The sequence below is a fragment of the Vicugna pacos genome, chromosome 27 (genome assembly GCF_048564905.1).
Source record: "Vicugna pacos chromosome 27, VicPac4, whole genome shotgun sequence".
Classification (NCBI taxonomy): Eukaryota; Metazoa; Chordata; class Mammalia; order Artiodactyla; family Camelidae; genus Vicugna; species Vicugna pacos.
Genome location: NC_133013.1, coordinates 7617204 through 7635604, shown reverse-complemented (window position 1 = coordinate 7635604; position 18401 = coordinate 7617204). Strand labels below are relative to the sequence as shown.

The following is an 18401-nucleotide window of genomic DNA, read 5'->3' as shown; positions in this document are numbered from 1 at the left end:
CATGCATTTGAATTCGGCATTAACTTCACCTTGAAACCCTCCTCTCTTTTTTTTTTTTTTCCAAGTAGGAAAGCACGATGGGGAGGAAGAAGCACAAACTCCACCTATGTACTCAACTTAAAGTTACTTTTTAAAAGATAAATCACACTTAGTTCCTTGAAGTAAGCGTAAGAGACAGAAACCATGCTTCACTTAACGTGTCTGGAAAAGTCCTTTTGCGAGGAAGGGAATACCTAGAAAAACACTCAGGTTTCTGAAATATTTCAGTATAAAGCCAAGACTTTCTTTTACTCTGTTTTGCACATTGAACCTGACTGAACTGGCCAGTTCGACCCCAAGCGATGTGACCACAGAGTTTTAGAAAGCTCTGCTGAGAATGCACCCCATTCTTAAAGGGTATTTTTAGATCTCTAAAGCCAGAGAGGGTTTTAATTGGCATCCTGAGCTAAAATTAGAAAGGCAGGGTCTGCGGAAAGTTGCCAAGGGACTGGGGTTTACCCTGAGGCCCCACGGGTTCGCAGCCAGGAGGGGCTCGGACCCTGGGACCTTGGGCCCTGGTACAAACCAGCCTGACCTGGTCCATCGTTTTACCAATAGGAAAAGGAACGTCCTACGTGCGCCACTCCACCCAGAGAACTCACGATTTTCCGCTCGTAAAATGCCCCGCTGCTGTAGGTGGTGGCCAGGGTGGACGCACACTCCTCCAGGTACCAGGGCTTGTAGCCGTTCTCGGTGGTGCTGCTCACGGAGATGGTGTAGATGCTGTTGGTGTAGCCGTCGCAGGAGCAGTAGTCCCCCTCACGCCCGCCGTTGCCCGACGCCCAGACAAAGATGGAGCCCAGGCCCTGCCGGCCCTGGAGGGGAGAGAAGCAGGCATCAGCCCCAGCCCGGGCCCCGGCCCTTCCAGGCTGGGTCTTCACATGCCTGGTGCCCTCCTCCTGCGGAACTCTTCAGAGGGGCCCTGGAGGATGGGATCAGGCCAGATGGATACCCCCAGGACATGGTTCATGGGCTCTGGTTGGATTTTAATCTGGTGCCTTGTGGCGACACCCTTGAAACCATAGAATCACAGGATCGCACAGAGGAGCTGGCCCGGAAAGCCCTCTCTGTTCTCCACGGCAAGGTCAAGGCCATCCTACAAGCTGCCCTCTTCCAGAGCGAGGCCTGTAATTTCCCCTCTAATGACCTATGATCAAAAAGACCAAGCAGTGTCGCAAGTCACACTGAGATGAAAGCTGACAGCTGACTTTACAAACGTTAATTTCTCTGGATTGAAAGAGCCAGTCCTGGGAGGAAGAGAGTGAATGTTCCACACCCAGCTGAGGAAGCACCCTTCTTGGAGGACCAACTGTTTGAGAAGAGGAGCAGGACAAGGAACTGTGGGTGGGGACTGATTAGTGTACATGGGTCAAGGTCCAGAACCCCTGGGGCTGTCCCAGGAGAGCTCCCCAGGGTCTCCACGTGGGTAGGCATTGAAGCGGTCAGATGGCCAACCCCTCCCAAGGCCAGTAGCCTCGCCTGTATGTGGGTTTTCATTTTTAGGAACGTGCACATGAAAGCAGGTCTTTGATCGACAGCAGCGGGTCAGGGCAGGTCCCTGCGGCTGCTCCGTCCCACACCCACAGGAACTAGGATTTATGACCCAATCAAGGGCTCAGCCCAGCCACAAACACCAGCTGAAAAAGAACACCAGTTCCAAGATGGAACTGATCCATTTGGTCCAATCTAGTCAGATCTGCTAGTGGTGGACAGCCAGCCCCAGAGAGGGTGCCAACACCCATCTCCGCACGAGACCGGACCCACAGGGCTGGTAACTCCAGCGTCCCTGCCAAGAAGCCTCCTTCCTAAACATGCAAGAGGAAATTGAGACTTACGCCCAACAGCTGGTCAATCTAAAGAAAACTTTCAACAAAACCCGGCAATTCCTGTAGAGTCCAACTGCTGAAGCCTTGCTTCAGTTCAAGTCCACCCGGGCTGAGGGGACTCACCTGCTCCAGAAGCCCCATGACACTCCTCTGTGGAGACCGAGTGGACCCCAGCTCCCTGCCCTTTCGTGCCTCTGTCCTAACTCCGACATCTCCATCAGTTCCAACCCAAGGCTCTCAACCAAGTCCGTCTCCTGCTCAGAGCTGCCTCATTCACTCTGTTTCCCACATCTCCAGGGTGGGTCTGTCCAGGATGCCAAAGACCCCAACAGAAAGTCACTCACATTCAGCAAAAAGGTCAACCTTATGGAAGAAAGGCACCAAGTACTAAGGAAATGGATGTCTCTGTGCTTCCAATTACTGGTAGGGAAAGAAGAATCGGAAGCTGGTTCAAGGCAACTAAGATCCAGATGGGTTTTAACCCATCAGAGCCTCTCTTTACTCCCAGAGCATCATCCCTGAGACACATCCACCTCCGACTTCCCACCTCACTCCAAATTATTCATGAAAGGCTGTCATTCTGCAAAGCACAACCTCACCGCCGCTGCAGGGCATAGGATCAGACGCCGCTGGTCCAGGTGAACCTGAGAGTCTACATTTCTAATGGGCTCCTGGGTGACACCACAGCCGCCGCTTTGGACCCCACTTAGAGTCACAAGGGCCTAAGCACCAGAGATGTGCACCTCCCACCCTCCACTTCGAGGGTATTATCAGAACCATCAGTTCTGACAGGCGTCACATCGGAAAACACTTCCCTGGAAAGAGAACACGGGCACAAGGCAGAGGACACACCCAGATCTGGTGGGAAGAGAAGTCTCAGCTGCCTCTGAGGATGGCGTTTTCCCTTTCCAGGTCTGCTGCTCACACAGAAGCTGCAGGACGGAGGCTGTCGGGGACATTTCAACCCCAGCTGTGACCCTGCACTTGGGGTCAGGAAAGCCACAAACTTAACCCGGCCAGAAGGTATGTCAGCACCTCGCCTGGGAAGTGGGGAGAGGGCTCAGCCATGGATGCACCTGGACAAGGCCAGTGTCTTCAGACATAGTGATGTTTCATCTCCCCTTCTGGGTGACAAGCCACGTGAGGACTAACATCAAAAGATCTTGATGCCCAAGTATGGCGTCTGAAGTCTCCTCCCACCAAGCCTCATTGTCTACCAGAGACCAAGTAGGATTTTACAGAGAAAGATGGGAGGGGACAAATGGGGCATCAAGGCGGGAAAACAGATGGGAGAATGCGGTTCGGTGTGAGATCATCGAATTTCTAGGAGGATTTTCAGTGACAGCTGGGATTTAAGGCGCCCTATACGACACGTTTTATTCAGAAGCACTAAAAAAAAATGTGAAACGACCTCAATATTTCAAGAAACTGTGACAAGAATGACAGCAAACCACGTGGTACAGGCACCTTCCTCTCTCCCCTAAGAGCTCGACGCAGTCGGTGCTGCTCAGAATTTGGGCTGCAGAGAGCCCCTCCACATCTCCAGACTCTCCAAATCCTGCCTGGGCTCTGTCCACACAAACCTATGTGAAGCTGAGAACCCCAACAACCATCTGAAAGCAATCAGTACCCCTCCCGGAGACCCGGGGCCCCGTCCTAAGCTCTCCAATCTCAGAAGTCATCTCTTAGAAATGACAGACCTTCAGGACTGACACCCTCCAAGGCAGCACCTTCCACGCAGAAAATGCAATCTCTAACTTATTATCACTTACAGCAAGCTTAATTTTCAGGTTTCGCTTGTTATGAAGAGTGAGACCTGAATGGTCTGCTGGGATGGTGGGATTTTGTACTTGGCAGCGGCTGACTTGGTCACACCTGAACATGCCAGCATCTCTGGGCCAGCATGGGGCTCAGCACCTGGACCAAAGCAGCCTTTGCATTTGCTTGGCCTCATGCGGACAAAGGAAGCTGTCTGGTGTACCAAGCACAAGCACAGGGGCAAACGCTGTAGACACGCTGTGTGTGAGTCCTGAGCTCCGACGGTGCCCTGCTTTTGGTCACTACTTTGCAGACACTCGAGCCCTGAGTGGGTGGGGGGAGAGGGCGAGGAGCTCGGAGCCTCTGCCTCATCCTTGTGGACAACATCACCTCCCCTGGGGAAGGCAGAGCCCAGGCTCACCAGCCAGGAGGTGCAGGATGACGGGGTCTGAGGCCCGGGATATGAGAGGAAATGGAGGAAACTCTCAGGCATGCAGTCGGGAGGGTGGGGTGGCTGGGTTGGGGACATTAAGAGGTAAATACTCCACCCCAATGTAAGGGAACGTCTAGAAAGTGACCAAACTCAATCCATCCAGAAAAGCCATCAAATTGGATTGTTTAGAAAAAGGAAATCACAGAGTTAAAAAAAGACTGCTCCTTGGTGGGTCAGGATGCAGGGAATAGGCAGCGGGGGATGAGAGCTGCTTCCAAAATAACCCCCTGGTACTATCTGATTTGTTGACTGTTTATGATGCACGTTGTAATCATGGTGCCTGGTTTACAGTAAGATGAACACTTTTATATATATATATTGCTAACATTTGCAAATCTCAAATATTAGTTTCTACATATAAAAATAGATTAAAAAACCCAAATTTCTTTGGTATAGCACAGAGAATTATATTTAATATGCTGTAATAACCTTTAATGAAAACGAATATATGTATGTATATGCATGACTGGGACATTATGCTGTACACCGGACATTGACACGTTGTAACTGACTATATTTCAATTAAAAGAAAAAGATAAAATACTTTAAAAAGTGTTTTAAAATATATAAATGAGAAAATGGGCTTGACTCCGGCCCTACTCTCTTGTCTCCCATAGACAGAGGTTTCCATGCTGCCTCAGGGGTGCCTGGACTTCCTGCTCAAAGCCTGCCAGCACCACTGGGCCACACCTTGTGCTCTGGGCTGGGGCTTGCTAGACCAGCCAGGGCCACCCAGGTGCTGACCACAGCTCCGGGTCTGTTCCAAGAAGCTGTCCTCACCCAGAAGTCCACCTTGCCATTCTGCTTATAGCACTGGGTTACCTCCAGCGCCCACCCTCTCCCCCTCCCCGGCCTTCCTGACTCACAGGGGACCAGAACGGATGATGACAGACTGACCTGGGGTGGGCCTCCTGGGAGGAGCCTGCCAGCCTCCTCTGCCTCCCCTCAGGCAACACTCAGACGCCTGCTCTGTGTTATGCCTGGGGAGGTTTGACCCAAGAGATTCCAAACATGGCGGGCTGCGTGCTACCAGGCAGGGAAACCAAACTGAGACTTGCTGTTTTGGGGCGTGGATTAGCCACACCCCACCACAGACATGCGGAGCTCCTCAGCCTGATGTTTCTGTGGGCAGGTGGGCTGAGGCCCAGACACCCCTCTCACCTGCACAGTCCCAATAAGTTATGGTATATTTATAAAATGGAATACTACTCAGCCATAAAAAGAACAAAACAATACCATTTGCAGCAAATATTGCTAAGTGAAATGAACCAGAAAGAGAAAGAAAAATATTTTATGATATCACTTAGATGTGGACTCTAAAATACAAAGACACAAATGAACTTATTTACAAAACAGAAATAGACTCACAGACATAGAAAACAAAGATTATGATTAATGGGGGGGAGGGGGGAGGGATAAATTGGGAGTTAGAGATTTGCAGACACTAACAACTATACAGAAAATAGATAAACAATAAGTTTATACTGTATAGCACAGGGAACTCTATTCAATATCTTGTGGTAACTATAATGGAAAAGAATATGAAAACAAATACATGTACATGTATGACTGAAACATTATGCTGACACCAGAAATTGACACATCATTGTAAACTGATTATACTTCAACTAAAGCAAAAAAAAAAAAGCCACAGGCCAGGGGGTCGGCCTATAACCCCCACCACCCACCTGCACACAGCCCTCAGTGGGGGGCCGTCAGGCTTCAAGGCACAGGGACCTGGGGCTGGTGAGTGACCAGCTGGCACTATCGGGAACAGCTACTTGGTAACATGAGAAACCCTTCTGCCCTGGTTGGTACACAGCCACCTCCCTGAGCCCCTCATGACTTGTCCCTCACTTGGGTCATGACACAGAGGGGTCATCCACCCCACGCCTGCTTCAGGGCTCTAAGCTATGTCACTCTGATGTGTGTGTGTGTGTGTGTGTGTGCTGCTCAGATTTATTTATTGTTACCTCCATGACAAGTCTGCCTGTCACTGAGATGACCTGTTGGTCATCCAAGAAGACTTATTGTGAAAGAGCCTGAGGATGACCCCATATTTGTTTTTTTAAAAAGTAAAGGAACTCAGTTCCTTCTCCAAGCGCAGAGGCGTTAGAAGAGTGTTTTAGAAGATGGTCTTTAGGTTTGTAGGGTTGAGAGGATCTTTAATATTCTTTTTCCAGCCCCTTTATTTCTTCTGCTTTATTTTAATGACTTTTTTTAAACAGTCTAATTTTTATTTACTTGGGGGGCTATATATTACTTTCATACTATTTAGGGGAGGTACTGGGGATTGAACCCAGAACCTCATGCATTAGGCATGCGTTCTACCACTGAGCTGTCTCCTTCCCCCTTTTTTTCTGCTTTTTCATCGTTAAACTACGCTCCCTCTTCCCCACCCCCCCACCCCAGGTGCCCCCTTCCCCGGCTCCCGAGGTCCCCCCTGCCCCCGGGGCCCTGGGTCACTCACACCTTTTTAATGCCGTACTCGAAGGCCTGTCTGGCCAGGCGGCCGGGCCCGTCCACCGTCTTGCCGTCGTCGTCCGGCCCCCAGCTGGCGCTGTAGATGTCGATGTAGTTGGGGCGGATGCCCAGCGACTTGGCCTCCACCACGTCGGTCACGTCGCCGTCCAGCATGCGGACGCCTGAAAGCAGGGCGGCTCTCGGTGCGCTGGCGCCGGGGGCCCCGCGGAGCCCCGGGGCCGCGGCGGGACGGGCTTTGCGCTCTGCCGTTGCGGAAGCCCTCCTCCCCGGCCCATGCTGGCTAGCGTGAAAGAGCTGAAACGGCCCAAGAGGCCGCGCTGTGCCGTCCTCGCGGAGGCGGAGGCGCACGGAAGGCAGAGTTGTTCGGAAAACAGGATTTATACGGCTTCCCTGGACCGCAGTGGCCAGTTGGGAGGGAAAACGGACGTTTCGGTAACAGGACTCCGGAGTCGTTTTCAACTTTCCCGCCTGCTAACAGTTCATTTCACTAAAAAGTAATAATAATGACTCCACCCCTGATTCATCATCCGGAGGTTTCCCGCTGGGAGACCGACGGCCACACCCTTGCCCATCACGGAGGGGCCGCCTCATCCCCGCCAGCTCCAGTTCCAAGTTTCCTGAGAGGTTTAGGAGGTGGGAGGAGGGCTCCCCCAAGAGCACCCCAAAAGAAGAGGGGGTGAGCGGGCTCCCGGGAGCTCTCCCAGTGCCCACCTCCCCTCCCAGGGGTCTCCCCTCCTCCCTCTCCCGCACTGGTGTCCATCACTGATCACACTGCATCTAGCAAGTGTGGACCAGCCCCTTTCCCAGCCCCAGGCCTCCCCCGCAACAATGCCGGCGCGAGACTGAAAACAGGGGACAGGACAGCCGCCAGCCGTCCTGCCTGGGCACTAGTGAGTCGGTATGTAAAGTAGAACCTGAGACGCACAAAACCCACCTAGGACTCCAGTGGCCGCTGGGCACCCCCAATCACCCCCAACAGAGGCCCCGGGGGAGCCCCTCTCACCCAGCCCAGCTCCACCTACGCAGCGACAGCGCCTTTCCAAACGAATTTTAAATCTTAGCGCTTTTTAGGACATAATGGAAAAGATTTTCTTCTGCTTACGAGACTAACCCATGCTCTTCAGAGGAAGTTTGGGAAACAGAAAAATAACGAATCACGGTATCCTGGCTATTTTCTTCTAGTGTTTTTCTTGGCCCGTAGCATAGATTTTCTGTTCTTTTTTTTTTCCCCCAAGTTTTTTCAGGTTTCAAGTTTTTTGTTTTACCCCACTAAACTTTATACAGAACATTTCTCTGTGACGTTAAAGATTCTTCCAAGATATGTTTGTTAATGGTTACAGCCCCCCGCCCACACACCCTACCCCCATGCAGGACTTTTTCTAGGGTTTGCCTCACCAAGGAGAGGGCCCCCCCAGACTGGACTGGATCTACCCATTCGATATCCCAAAATCTACAGCAACAGAGAGTGAGTACCCAAGAAACAGCAACTATGAACATAATTGATTTTTAAAAACGAACAGTGGCTCTTCCCCAAGCTGAAGGGAAGGGGTCAAGCAGGAAGAGACACAGGAAGAAGATAGAGGAGACCCCCTCCCCAGGTGGTCAGAGACAGATGCTTTGCATAAATTAAGCTTCTTGTCCCCTCCACCAAAACTGTCACCGTGGTGATGCTCTGATGTCACTGTAGCAGATAACTGGTGCACGGAGATCCCTCACATCAGTGTCAAAGGATCTTGCCCTGTAATCGCTCACCCAGTAGCACATAGGTTATAAACAAATAGGTAAACGCACTTCGTCATGGGTCAGGCTGAGAAACTTCCTGCCTAACAGGATCTGAAGAGGACTTAACTGCACCAAATTCTTCCAATCTATCAGTTCACTCTACTCGGTTCTAAGGTTCAGGTTTCCCTGAGGATTTCTCCTTAACATCCACCCTGATTCCCCAGGTGTGAGCTGAGAGAGAGGGTCACTGCGGAGGGTCCCTGGGAGGCCGAGTAGGTCATTGGCGGTGGTGGGGAGGGAGGCCATCCTGGGGCATGGCCCCTCACCCCCACTCCTTTCGGGGACACCATGCTAACAGGAAAGTTCTGCTCTGAAAGCCTGGAAATTGGACTCAAAAACAATGTCAGAGGAATTCACAGCCAAACAACAGCACAATTAGGTCTGGGAAGCATCAGATACTCAGCAGCAGTGCTGAGAGCTGTTGGTGCTGATAGTGTCGGAAGAACCATCCCTTCGTATCTGGAGGCCTTAGCAGCAAGCAGGAGAGGTGAATTTAACTTCAACACCACCCGTCTTCTCATCCTCTCTCCATCCATACCTGCTATGGACTGGAAGCTTCTGTCACCCCCAATTCACATGCTGAAGCCCTAACCCCCAGATGACAGTATTTGGAGATGCAACCTTTGGGAGGTAGTTGGGTTCAGATGAGGTCATGAGGGTGGGGCCCATGATGGAATTAGCACCCTCATCAGAAGAGACAGCAGAGAGATTTCCCTGTCTTTCTCCGCTGTGTGAGGACAGAGAGGGTGGCTTCTGCGAGCCACCAAATGGGCCCTCCCTCACAGGGGAACCACTGGGCCGGCACCTTGACCTTGGATGTCTAGCCTCCAGAACAGTGTGGAATAAAGAGAATCACCACTGTCCCAGACCAGAGATGGCACTCCAGGACAAGTGGAAGTGGCACCTCATCATCTGCCCAAGAATAGGTCCATGGAGGAGGCCTCCCACCCCCAGGAGGGTATCAGGGCATGTCACAGGTGAGAGCTCAGCGTGGGTCACCACATGTGGCCCATTCGTGACAGGGGAAGTTACCTGCTGTCACTAAGCTTCAGTTTTCCATAAACTATGGTGATGAGAATCACTGTAACTACAGAGGAGCCATACACATTAAAACAGACAGTTCACACAAATGGCCCAGCAGGCGGGCAGCTGCAGGGTGTGTGTCAGCACCTAGTCTGGCCCCACAGAGCCTCAGTTTCCCCATCTGTAAAAATGGACATAACAAAACCTACTTCCAGGGGCTGTTAACAATAACTAGTGACTTTTTATCTTTAAAAATGTCCATTGACAGATGACTGAATAAAGAAGTTGTGCTATATTTATACAATGGAATACTACTCAGTCATAAAAAAGAATAAAATAATGCCATTTGCAGCAACATGGATGGACCAGGAGATCATCATTCTAAATGAAGCAAGCTAGAAAGAGAAAGATAAATACCATATATCACTTACATGTGGAATCTTAAAAAAAAAAAGACACAAATGAACTTATCTACAAAACAGAAACAGACTCACAGACATAGAGAACAAACTTATGGTTACCAGGGGTTAAAGGGGGTGGGAAGGGATAAATCTGGGAGTTTGAGATTTGTAAATGTTAGCCACTATATATAAAAACAGATGAAAAAAATAGATTTCCTCTGTATAGCACAGGGAACTATATTCAGTATCTTATAATAACTTTTAATGAAAAAGAATATGAAAGCAAATATGTATATATATGCATGACTGGGACATGGTGCTATACACCAAAAACAGACACATTGTAACTGACTACACTTCAATAAAAAAAGAGAAAAAAACTTAAAAAATAAAAATAAAACCTCTACTACGGGATACATATGACAGATCACATGGCACATACCTGTTAGTTACAAAGCCTAATAAAATATTGAACCCCCCCATGAGCCCTCCGCCCCATGCAAATGCAAACTGGACACACTGGGGCCTGCACCTGTGCCCTGCCCCTCATAGGAGAAATGGCTCAGAATCTGGGGTTATTCTTTCCACTGCCTTGGAAAACTGGTGTTTTAATATGGTTGTCTGCATGCTTCAATACTACACTGCTTAGTTTTGCTTGGGCTGGCAATTCATCCTTCGTGGGTTCTGTAGGTTATAAATATCCTCTTCCAGTTGGTGCCTTGTCTTCTCCTTTTGTTTATGGTGTCTTTTGAGAAATAGAGGTTCTTAATTTCCATAGAGTATGAACCAATCTCCCTTTGAAGATCAAGGGTGTTATAATGAGGGTCACATCTTTTCTGGGCTTGTGCGGCACCCCAGCAGGTGCCTTCCTCCCTGTTACAGGTCGGGCAGAGACACCTCTGTGGCATCGGCTCCCTGCACTTTCTCCTTCCTGATTTCTGGAGGAATGAGAGGAGCCAAAGTGGCCCAAAGCATAATCCCTTCCCCTGTTGCTGGTCTGTGCATCCAGGGACTCCGTCTACAGGGCTGTGTCAGAGACATTGGGCCCGGGTGCTCTGAGCCACAAACCCCAGGAAAGGGCCACAGTCAGTATGTGATGGTGGCTGGGTGATATGGCAAAGGGATGGCTCCTGGAAAGATACAGAGCAGCTCACAGCACAGTGGGGGGAAAAAGAACAGAGGTCAAAGAGTCTGGGGTGGAATCTTGGCCATGTGTGATCTTGGGCCACAGTCTCAAACTCTCTGAGCCCTTGTTTTCCACAGTACTTGCCAGGTAGCTGAGAGGATCAAATATACATTGAGGCCCTGGGGCCCTGTGCTTTTTCAGAAGCAGCAGCTGCGTTCTCTGTGCCCTGATATTTGGTGATGGATTTTCCTGGGCAAGAGACCCCGCCAGACACGCGGGCCGCCAAAACCACTTCTGATGTTCTAGCAGTGAGATTTCACCTGCTATTCTAGGACCTCTCCATGCAAGTTATAGGTGTCGGAATGCCTATTTCTGAACAAGAACAAGCTGCCAGAAGACATTCCCCAAAAATGTAAAAACAGAAGACCAGAATGATTTGCCAACACCTCTCACAATGCTCCGATGGCCGTGTGAGAGAGAAAGCAAACTGCATTTCGATTTTAATGAAGCATCTATTTCCCCAACATTAACAAGTTGCCAACAGGGACATGGTAAATATTTGCAGTGGACACCTGCTGTCCCAATATTAGGTTTCTATGTGAATGGCTCGCCGGAAATGCCAAATTGAGGAGAACAGTAATCATTCCTCTAATGAAAAAATAAAGACCCATTTCCCATAAACTGGCGGGTACAAAAATAATTTGGATAAATCATTTTGGGTGGCAAATCACTGGAGCCCTGGAGACACCCGGAAGCCGCACCCAGGGAGGACTTCACACAGCTTGCCTCGCCTTAAACAAGAGATGCTTTCCACAAGCTTGCCGGCACCCAGTGACGTTTTAAATGCCCCAGGAGAACTTGATGAAATAAATGATTTCACCAGTCTCTTGGTGAAGATGAAAAAATCAACCACAATTTATGCAGAGTGACCTATCCTTCCGCCCCTCCCCTTGCTCCTAATTTATGGTGCAACTTTGCAAATCCTTGGCTTTGTATATAAGGCTGGGCAGAAGTAAGGAGGGGCCGCAGCACGAGACACAGCATTTCACCTGGAAACTTTCTGAAGAAGTTCCAAGTTAGAAGGCAATGGAGAAATCAGACCGTGTGGTATTTGGAAACAGGGTCTTTTAAAAACTTTTTTGTTGATGTGTAGTTAATTTACAATATTAATTTCAGGTGTACAGCAAAGCAATTCAGTTATACATATACATACATACATACATACTTTTTCTTTTCAGATTCTTTTCCATTATGCGTTTTACAAGAAATTAAATACAGTTCCCTGTGCTATACAGTAGGTCCTTGTTGTTTATCTATTTTATAGACAGTAATGTGTATCTGTTAATCCCCAACTCCTAATTTATCCCTCCTCTTCACCTCTTTCCCTGCTGGTAACCATAAGTTTGTTTTCTATCTCTATGAGTCTATCTCTGTTTTGAAATAAATTTATTTGTGCCATTTTTTTTAGCTTCCACATATAAGTGATATCATGATTTTTGTCTTTCTCCATCTGACTGACTTCACTCAATATGATCATCTCTAAGTCCACCCATGTTGCTGCAAATGGCATTATTTTATTCTTATTTTAAGGCTGAGTAGTATCCCATTGTATACATATACCACAGCTTCTTTATCCAGTCCTCTGTCGATGGACATTTAGGATGCTTCCGTGTCTTGGCTATTATAAATAGTGCTGCTGTGAACACTGGGGTCATGTATCTTTTCAAATTAACGTTTTCTCTGGATATACGCCCAGAAGTGGGATAACTCTATTTTTAGTTTTTTAAGGAACCTGCATACTGCCCTGCATAGTGGCTACGCCAATTTACATTCCCACTAATAGTTGGAGACAGGGTCTTTAAAGAGGCAATTAATGGTTACCAGGGAGGAACAGGGGCAGGGTGGAGGGATAAAGTGGGAGTTTGGGATTTGCAGATACAAACTACTATACATAAAATAGATAAACAACAAGATCCTACTGTATAGCGCAGCGAACTATATTCAATACCTTGTAATAGCCTATAATGAAAAAGAATCTGAAAAGGAATATATATGTATATATATATATATATAAATGAATCACTATGTTGTACACCAGAAATTAACACATTGTAAACCAACTCTACTTCAATAAAAAAAAAATAAGTAATTAAGCTAAGATGAGGTCAAATGGGTGGGCCCTCATCCAATGACTGGTGTGCTCACAAGACGAGGAAATCCAGGCACAGATGACACACAGACTGAGGCACTAGCAACGTGAAGACCCTGGGAGGAGAGAGGTCTTGGAAGAAACCAAACCGGCTGACACCTTGATCTTGGAGTTACAGCCTCCAGACCTGACAGTAAATACATTTCTGTTGGTAAGCCAAAAACTAGGCAACGGGAACAACACACACACAGACACACACGGACACACGGCGTCAGCTATCAGCCTGGCTGTTAACATCTGGCGGAAGGCAGGGGAGCAGGCGCGTGGGACCCACTTTTGTTTATTGAGAAGTAATGTGTTTTGCCTTTAGCAAATGAATGGCGACATGAGAGCCACGAACAGCAGCAAGTAAAATGAGACTACAGCTTCCTGAGTGTGACAAATTGGCCTCTAACAAATTTTGCTCGTTAATCCCGAGTTTAGTAAATCCACAGAGAATTGGGTTTCATTGTTTTTTGTTTCCCTTTAAAACTACAGTACATTCTGTTCTACCAACAGCCATTCCGGGCCAAGTGAGGTCTCCACAGTTGTTTAAATATGCTACAAACCTAAAAGGTTTCTTTGAACACTCATGATGGCCTAAGCCACCAACAGGGCTCTCAAATCTCTAAATATGCCCCCACGTGACAAGCTCCTTCTATGAACCCCTGGGAGCTGCGGTCTGCGGGCTTGTCCAGGCACACCTGCAGTCCCCACTGTCGCACGAAGTGCCTGCAGACCGTGCCAAGTCTCTCTTGGCCTCCTGCTGGTTCCTGGTCTCTCGATAGAGACATTCAATCTCCTTCCACGGTGGAAACACAGCTGTCCAGCGGTGCACCAGCCAACTCAAGGTCCTGTCCTGCCAAGGAGCCCTGGGCCAATGAGAGGAGGCCCTTCCTAGGTAGGGTCATGTAGTAACCGTGTCTTTTAATTGCTGAATCCTGGTGCTTTGCATCTCGGGGCCTTGCTAGCCCTGGAGGGACTGACATCCCGCACCCTGGGGCTGGCCAGTTCCTGGAGATAATGAGACCTCTCCCGGGAGCATGTCTATCCAAAGCAAGCCGGCCAATGCAGAGCCATATCCCGATCACCTCCTCTAAGGGGCGCTCACACCCTTGGCCACTTGCCCCCTGCCCTCACCTCCCCAGGGCCAGGTACCAGACAACCGGGGACAGCCCCTGAGCCCCAGAGCCACCGAAACTATTCAAACCAGCCTGTCCTAAGTCTGCTTACCCTGCCTCACCTGCTCCCTCCTGCAGAAACCACAGGAAAGCCTTCAGTCCACTGGTTCCCTCGTTCCCTCTGCCTCCCGACCAACCCCGGTACATCCCCGTGTGTCCCCTGTGGGTGGCGTGATCCCTCTCCTTGGGAATCATGAGTAGCAAACTCTGTTCAGTGGCCCCTGTCTCCTGATCTGGTGGCCCTGTCCTACCTAAATAATAATGAAAATGCATTTTATAACAGGTCACTCTTCAGCATAATCAGGATCTGCTGACTTTTCAGAGAGCAGTAAAAAGTGGAGAATCTCAGTAGTTCTCCAGAGATTTGCAACCTAGACTGGCTTTCATAGTCTCCCCACCAGGGGACAGGGAACAGAGGACAACAAAGCACCACCATTCAGGGCCTATGGCGGTTCAGTGAGAGCTGGCAGCTGGGGGTGCAGATGTGTTTCCAATCCAAAGGGGACACCCAGTACCCACCTGCACCCAAGACAGAGAAAGCGAGCGCACACCCCGAGGCAGCTCTGGAGAAGGCAAGAAGACGGCGACAGGGACATTCCCATCACAAGGTGTCACCTCACGTCGGTCAGAACAGCCATTATTCAAAAGTCCACAAACGATAAATGTTGGAGAGGGTGTGGAGAAAAGGGAACCCTCCTGCACTGCTGGCGGGAATATAAGTTGGTGCAGCCACTACGGAAAATAGTACGGAGGTTTCTTAAAAAAGCAAAAATAGAGTTATCATATGATCCGGCAATCCCACTCCTCGGATATTTCTGGAGAAAAATTTAATTCAAACAGACACATGACCCCCATGTTTACAGCACCACTATTTACAATAGCCAAGACACAGAAATACCCCAAATGTCCACTGACAGATGACTAGATAAAGAAGATGTGGTATTTATATATACAATGGAATACTACTCAGCCATAAAAGAGAATAAAATAATGCCATTTGCAGCAACATGGATGCACCTGGAGATCATCATTCTAAATGAAGTAAGCCAGAAAGAGAAAGAAAAAAACCATATGATATCACTCATATGTAGAATCTAGAAAAAAAAGAACACAAATGAACTTACCTACAAAACAGAAACAGACTCACAGACATAGAGAACAAACTTATGGTTACCAGGAGGTAAAGAGGGTGGGAAGGGATAAATTGGGAATTTGAAAACTGTACCTCCTGGGGAGTGATGGAAATGTTAGCTACCTTGATTGTGGTGGTGGTTTCTTCCACAGGTGTCTACGTCTGTCAAAATTTATCACATTGTACATCTGAAGTATGTGTTGTTTACTGTGCAGGAAGCGTACCACAATAAAGGTATTAGAAAAAAAAACACATTCACATCACCCAGAACAAAGGCCACTAACAGAGATTATTGCTTAGACTAGAAAAGTGCTCCCTCCCTGACTGTCCCTCTCACACACCCCCAGAGGCAGGGCTCTGCCCCAACCTGTGTCTGGAGGACAATCTTGGGGATTCAGGCGCGCAGCCCAGAGCCACCTAGCAAGGTGGCCGCAGCAGGGGGGCCTGGGGACAGTGTGGCCACTGGGGAGATGGCACCGTGGCTCATTCTTGTCCACCTCCTCCTTCCCACGGTGACTCTCAGCCCAAGGACGCTCAGACCCAGCTGGAGGGGCCTCTGATGAGAATGTGGGGGCTGGTGGGGGAGGGAGGTGGGAAGCTTAGCTCCCAGAGAGCTCTGACTCCCAAGTAGTAGCTGCCCACAGTCACCAAATCCCCCCAAACCTCCCAATGCATTTAAATCCCACTGCAATTGAAAAAGCACTCAGAGCCTTTGAAGATTAATCTGTAGCTTCAGCCCTCTTAAATGCTCATAAGCCTAAACTGCTTAATGGAAACGCTAATGAGACTGAATTCAGTGACTCTGAATTAACATAATTAACTCATTTAGGGGCATGGATTAATTTAGCTGTTAGGTACTTAACATTCTCATGTTTATGAAAAGAGAAACATGATGCTGTTCCCCAATCAAAATAGGGAATAAAAACACCAACAGAAATTTGACTTTTCCTTCCCAGAAACAGAGTAAACACAGGCTGAAAAGATGCGCAGCTTCCTGCAGCCTGAGCACCTGAGCAGGGGTCCTGTCTGTTTCAGAGCATCTGCCCTGCTCCCAAGCAGCCTTGGGCTCTGTCCCTCGTGCTAGTGGTGCTTCTCCGAGCTGGACGCAGGGACATGCTGTGTCCCAGGTGACACCAGTACTGCCCCAGGAGAGTGTCTGAAACTCGTTAAGCATCAGCTCAGATGAGAAACTCCCCCAAAGCCAGGCACCTCCTTAAGTTAAAGGGGCGAGGGCTTCACTGGCCCTGCAGGTTCCCTGATGGAGCAAGTTCTGCTCAGGCCAGGCTGGGGGTGGACACCGGGCTCCCCAGAAAGCCTGTCTCACAGGACACCGGGAGGGGCCTTTGTGCCTTTCCAGGCTCCAGCAGGAGCTGTGAGCTCAACGCACAGAGCTCACCTCACAGGGGAGGAGATGATGATGGTGGTGGTGGTGATGGTGGCGATGGACTGAAGGCCAGTGGATGCAGCCAAGTCTGAGACCACCCACCACCAATGCCAACCAGAAGCAGATGGGATGAGAGGGAAGGATCATCACAGGGAGTGAGAAGGAGAAAACTAAATAAAGGGCTGAAATTTAAAAAAAAAAAAAGGGTTCACACAGTGAGAGAGTAAGGAAAGATTAAGTGAAAAGAGAGGATGAGAAAGGGGACCCCTGTTTCCCACCTTCCTGTGCCATTCCCATGATCAGAGCAAAGATGAAGGACATGGCGTGTTATATTTTAGGCCAAGAGAAAGAAGCAAGGCCACATGATCTCGGGCAGGATGGTGAACTCGGTCAGGGGGTAGAATGCACATGCCCACCATGGACATCCCTTCCCACTCTGCTCCTGCTCACAGGGCTCGGGGCACTGTCTGCCTCTAGTCACCTGACATCCTGGCATCAGAGTCACAAGTGTGCAAAGGGACACCCAGGCTGCAGGTCAGCTGGCCTGAGTTCATATCTCAGCTCTGCCTCCATTCCCACAGCCGCAAGACCCTGAACGCAGAGGTGACCTCTCTGATGGTCAGGCTCCCCTGGTGTAAAACGGCTGTAACAACATCCAACGTGCAGAATCGTCCTAAGGATAAGATGCAAAGACGACAACGAGTCTCTGGTGGAGCATCTGGCCACTAACGGCCATCAGGACACAGTAACAGCTGTCACAACAGAAAGACTAAGCAGGTGGGGCCACCAAGGAAAACTGAGCACCCGGTCCACCAATCCCTAGACGTGGCATGAAAAAGAAAAGAACAGATCTGTAACAGTCCTTCTAAAACATGTTCTGAGCGACTGGGAAGACAGTAGCAAGTGGGATGGGGTGGCAGGAGGCAGGCCTGGGGGGCCAGAGAGCAGGGCAGGGGGCTCCGAGGAGGTGACAGATCAGTGGCCTCCCCTCCAGGCTGAGTGGGCAGCGGCTCTGCACAGAGGCAGATGCCATGAAAGAGGGCACTGAGCTTGGGGAGGCTGGACAGTGTCCAAGGAACAGAGAGTCCACCCTCTACCCACCACCAGGAGAAATGCTCCCCAGCAGGGGGTCCTCCCCCCACATCACAGACAGACCCTCCCATCAGACCTGACCACCACCATGGAAAACACAAGCGGATGACCAAGAATCAAGTGGGTATCAGAAGAAAATCAACATCGAGAAAGAGAACCACTAAATTCAAAAGCTAAACAAAACAACAAGGACAACAAAGAAGATGGACCCAAGGGGACAGGCTTAATACAGCAAATGGGGAAAGCCCTTCAAAGAAGTATCATGAATAGCCATGCAATGATGCCGGCAAGTATCACATCTGTTAGAAATCCACTAGACAGCTTCTGTTTCTGGGCAGATGGAGTAGAAGCACTTTCTGCATAGCACGCACAAGGTCCTGGGTTCAATCCCCAATACCTCCATTAAAAAATAAATGAATAAATAAACAAACCTAATTACCTCCCCCACAACAATAAATAAATAAATACAAATGTTTTAAAAGGGGGTAACTG

The 18401-nt window shown here is 49.2% G+C and overlaps 1 protein-coding gene across 5 annotated transcripts in view; it reads right to left on the bottom strand.

Moving 5' to 3' along the window:
- The window catches only part of PCSK6 (proprotein convertase subtilisin/kexin type 6), a 160492-nt gene that overhangs the window by 62898 nt on the left and 79193 nt on the right, over positions 1-18401 (bottom strand). For all 5 annotated transcript variants that reach the window (XM_072950679.1, XM_072950678.1, XM_072950676.1 and 2 more), the window contains 2 exons: positions 6589-6761; positions 642-854 (listed from right to left, as the gene is read on the bottom strand). In XM_072950679.1, coding sequence (XP_072806780.1) covers positions 642-854; positions 6589-6761 — 386 coding nt within the window. The remainder of the gene's footprint in view (positions 1-641; positions 855-6588; positions 6762-18401) is intronic.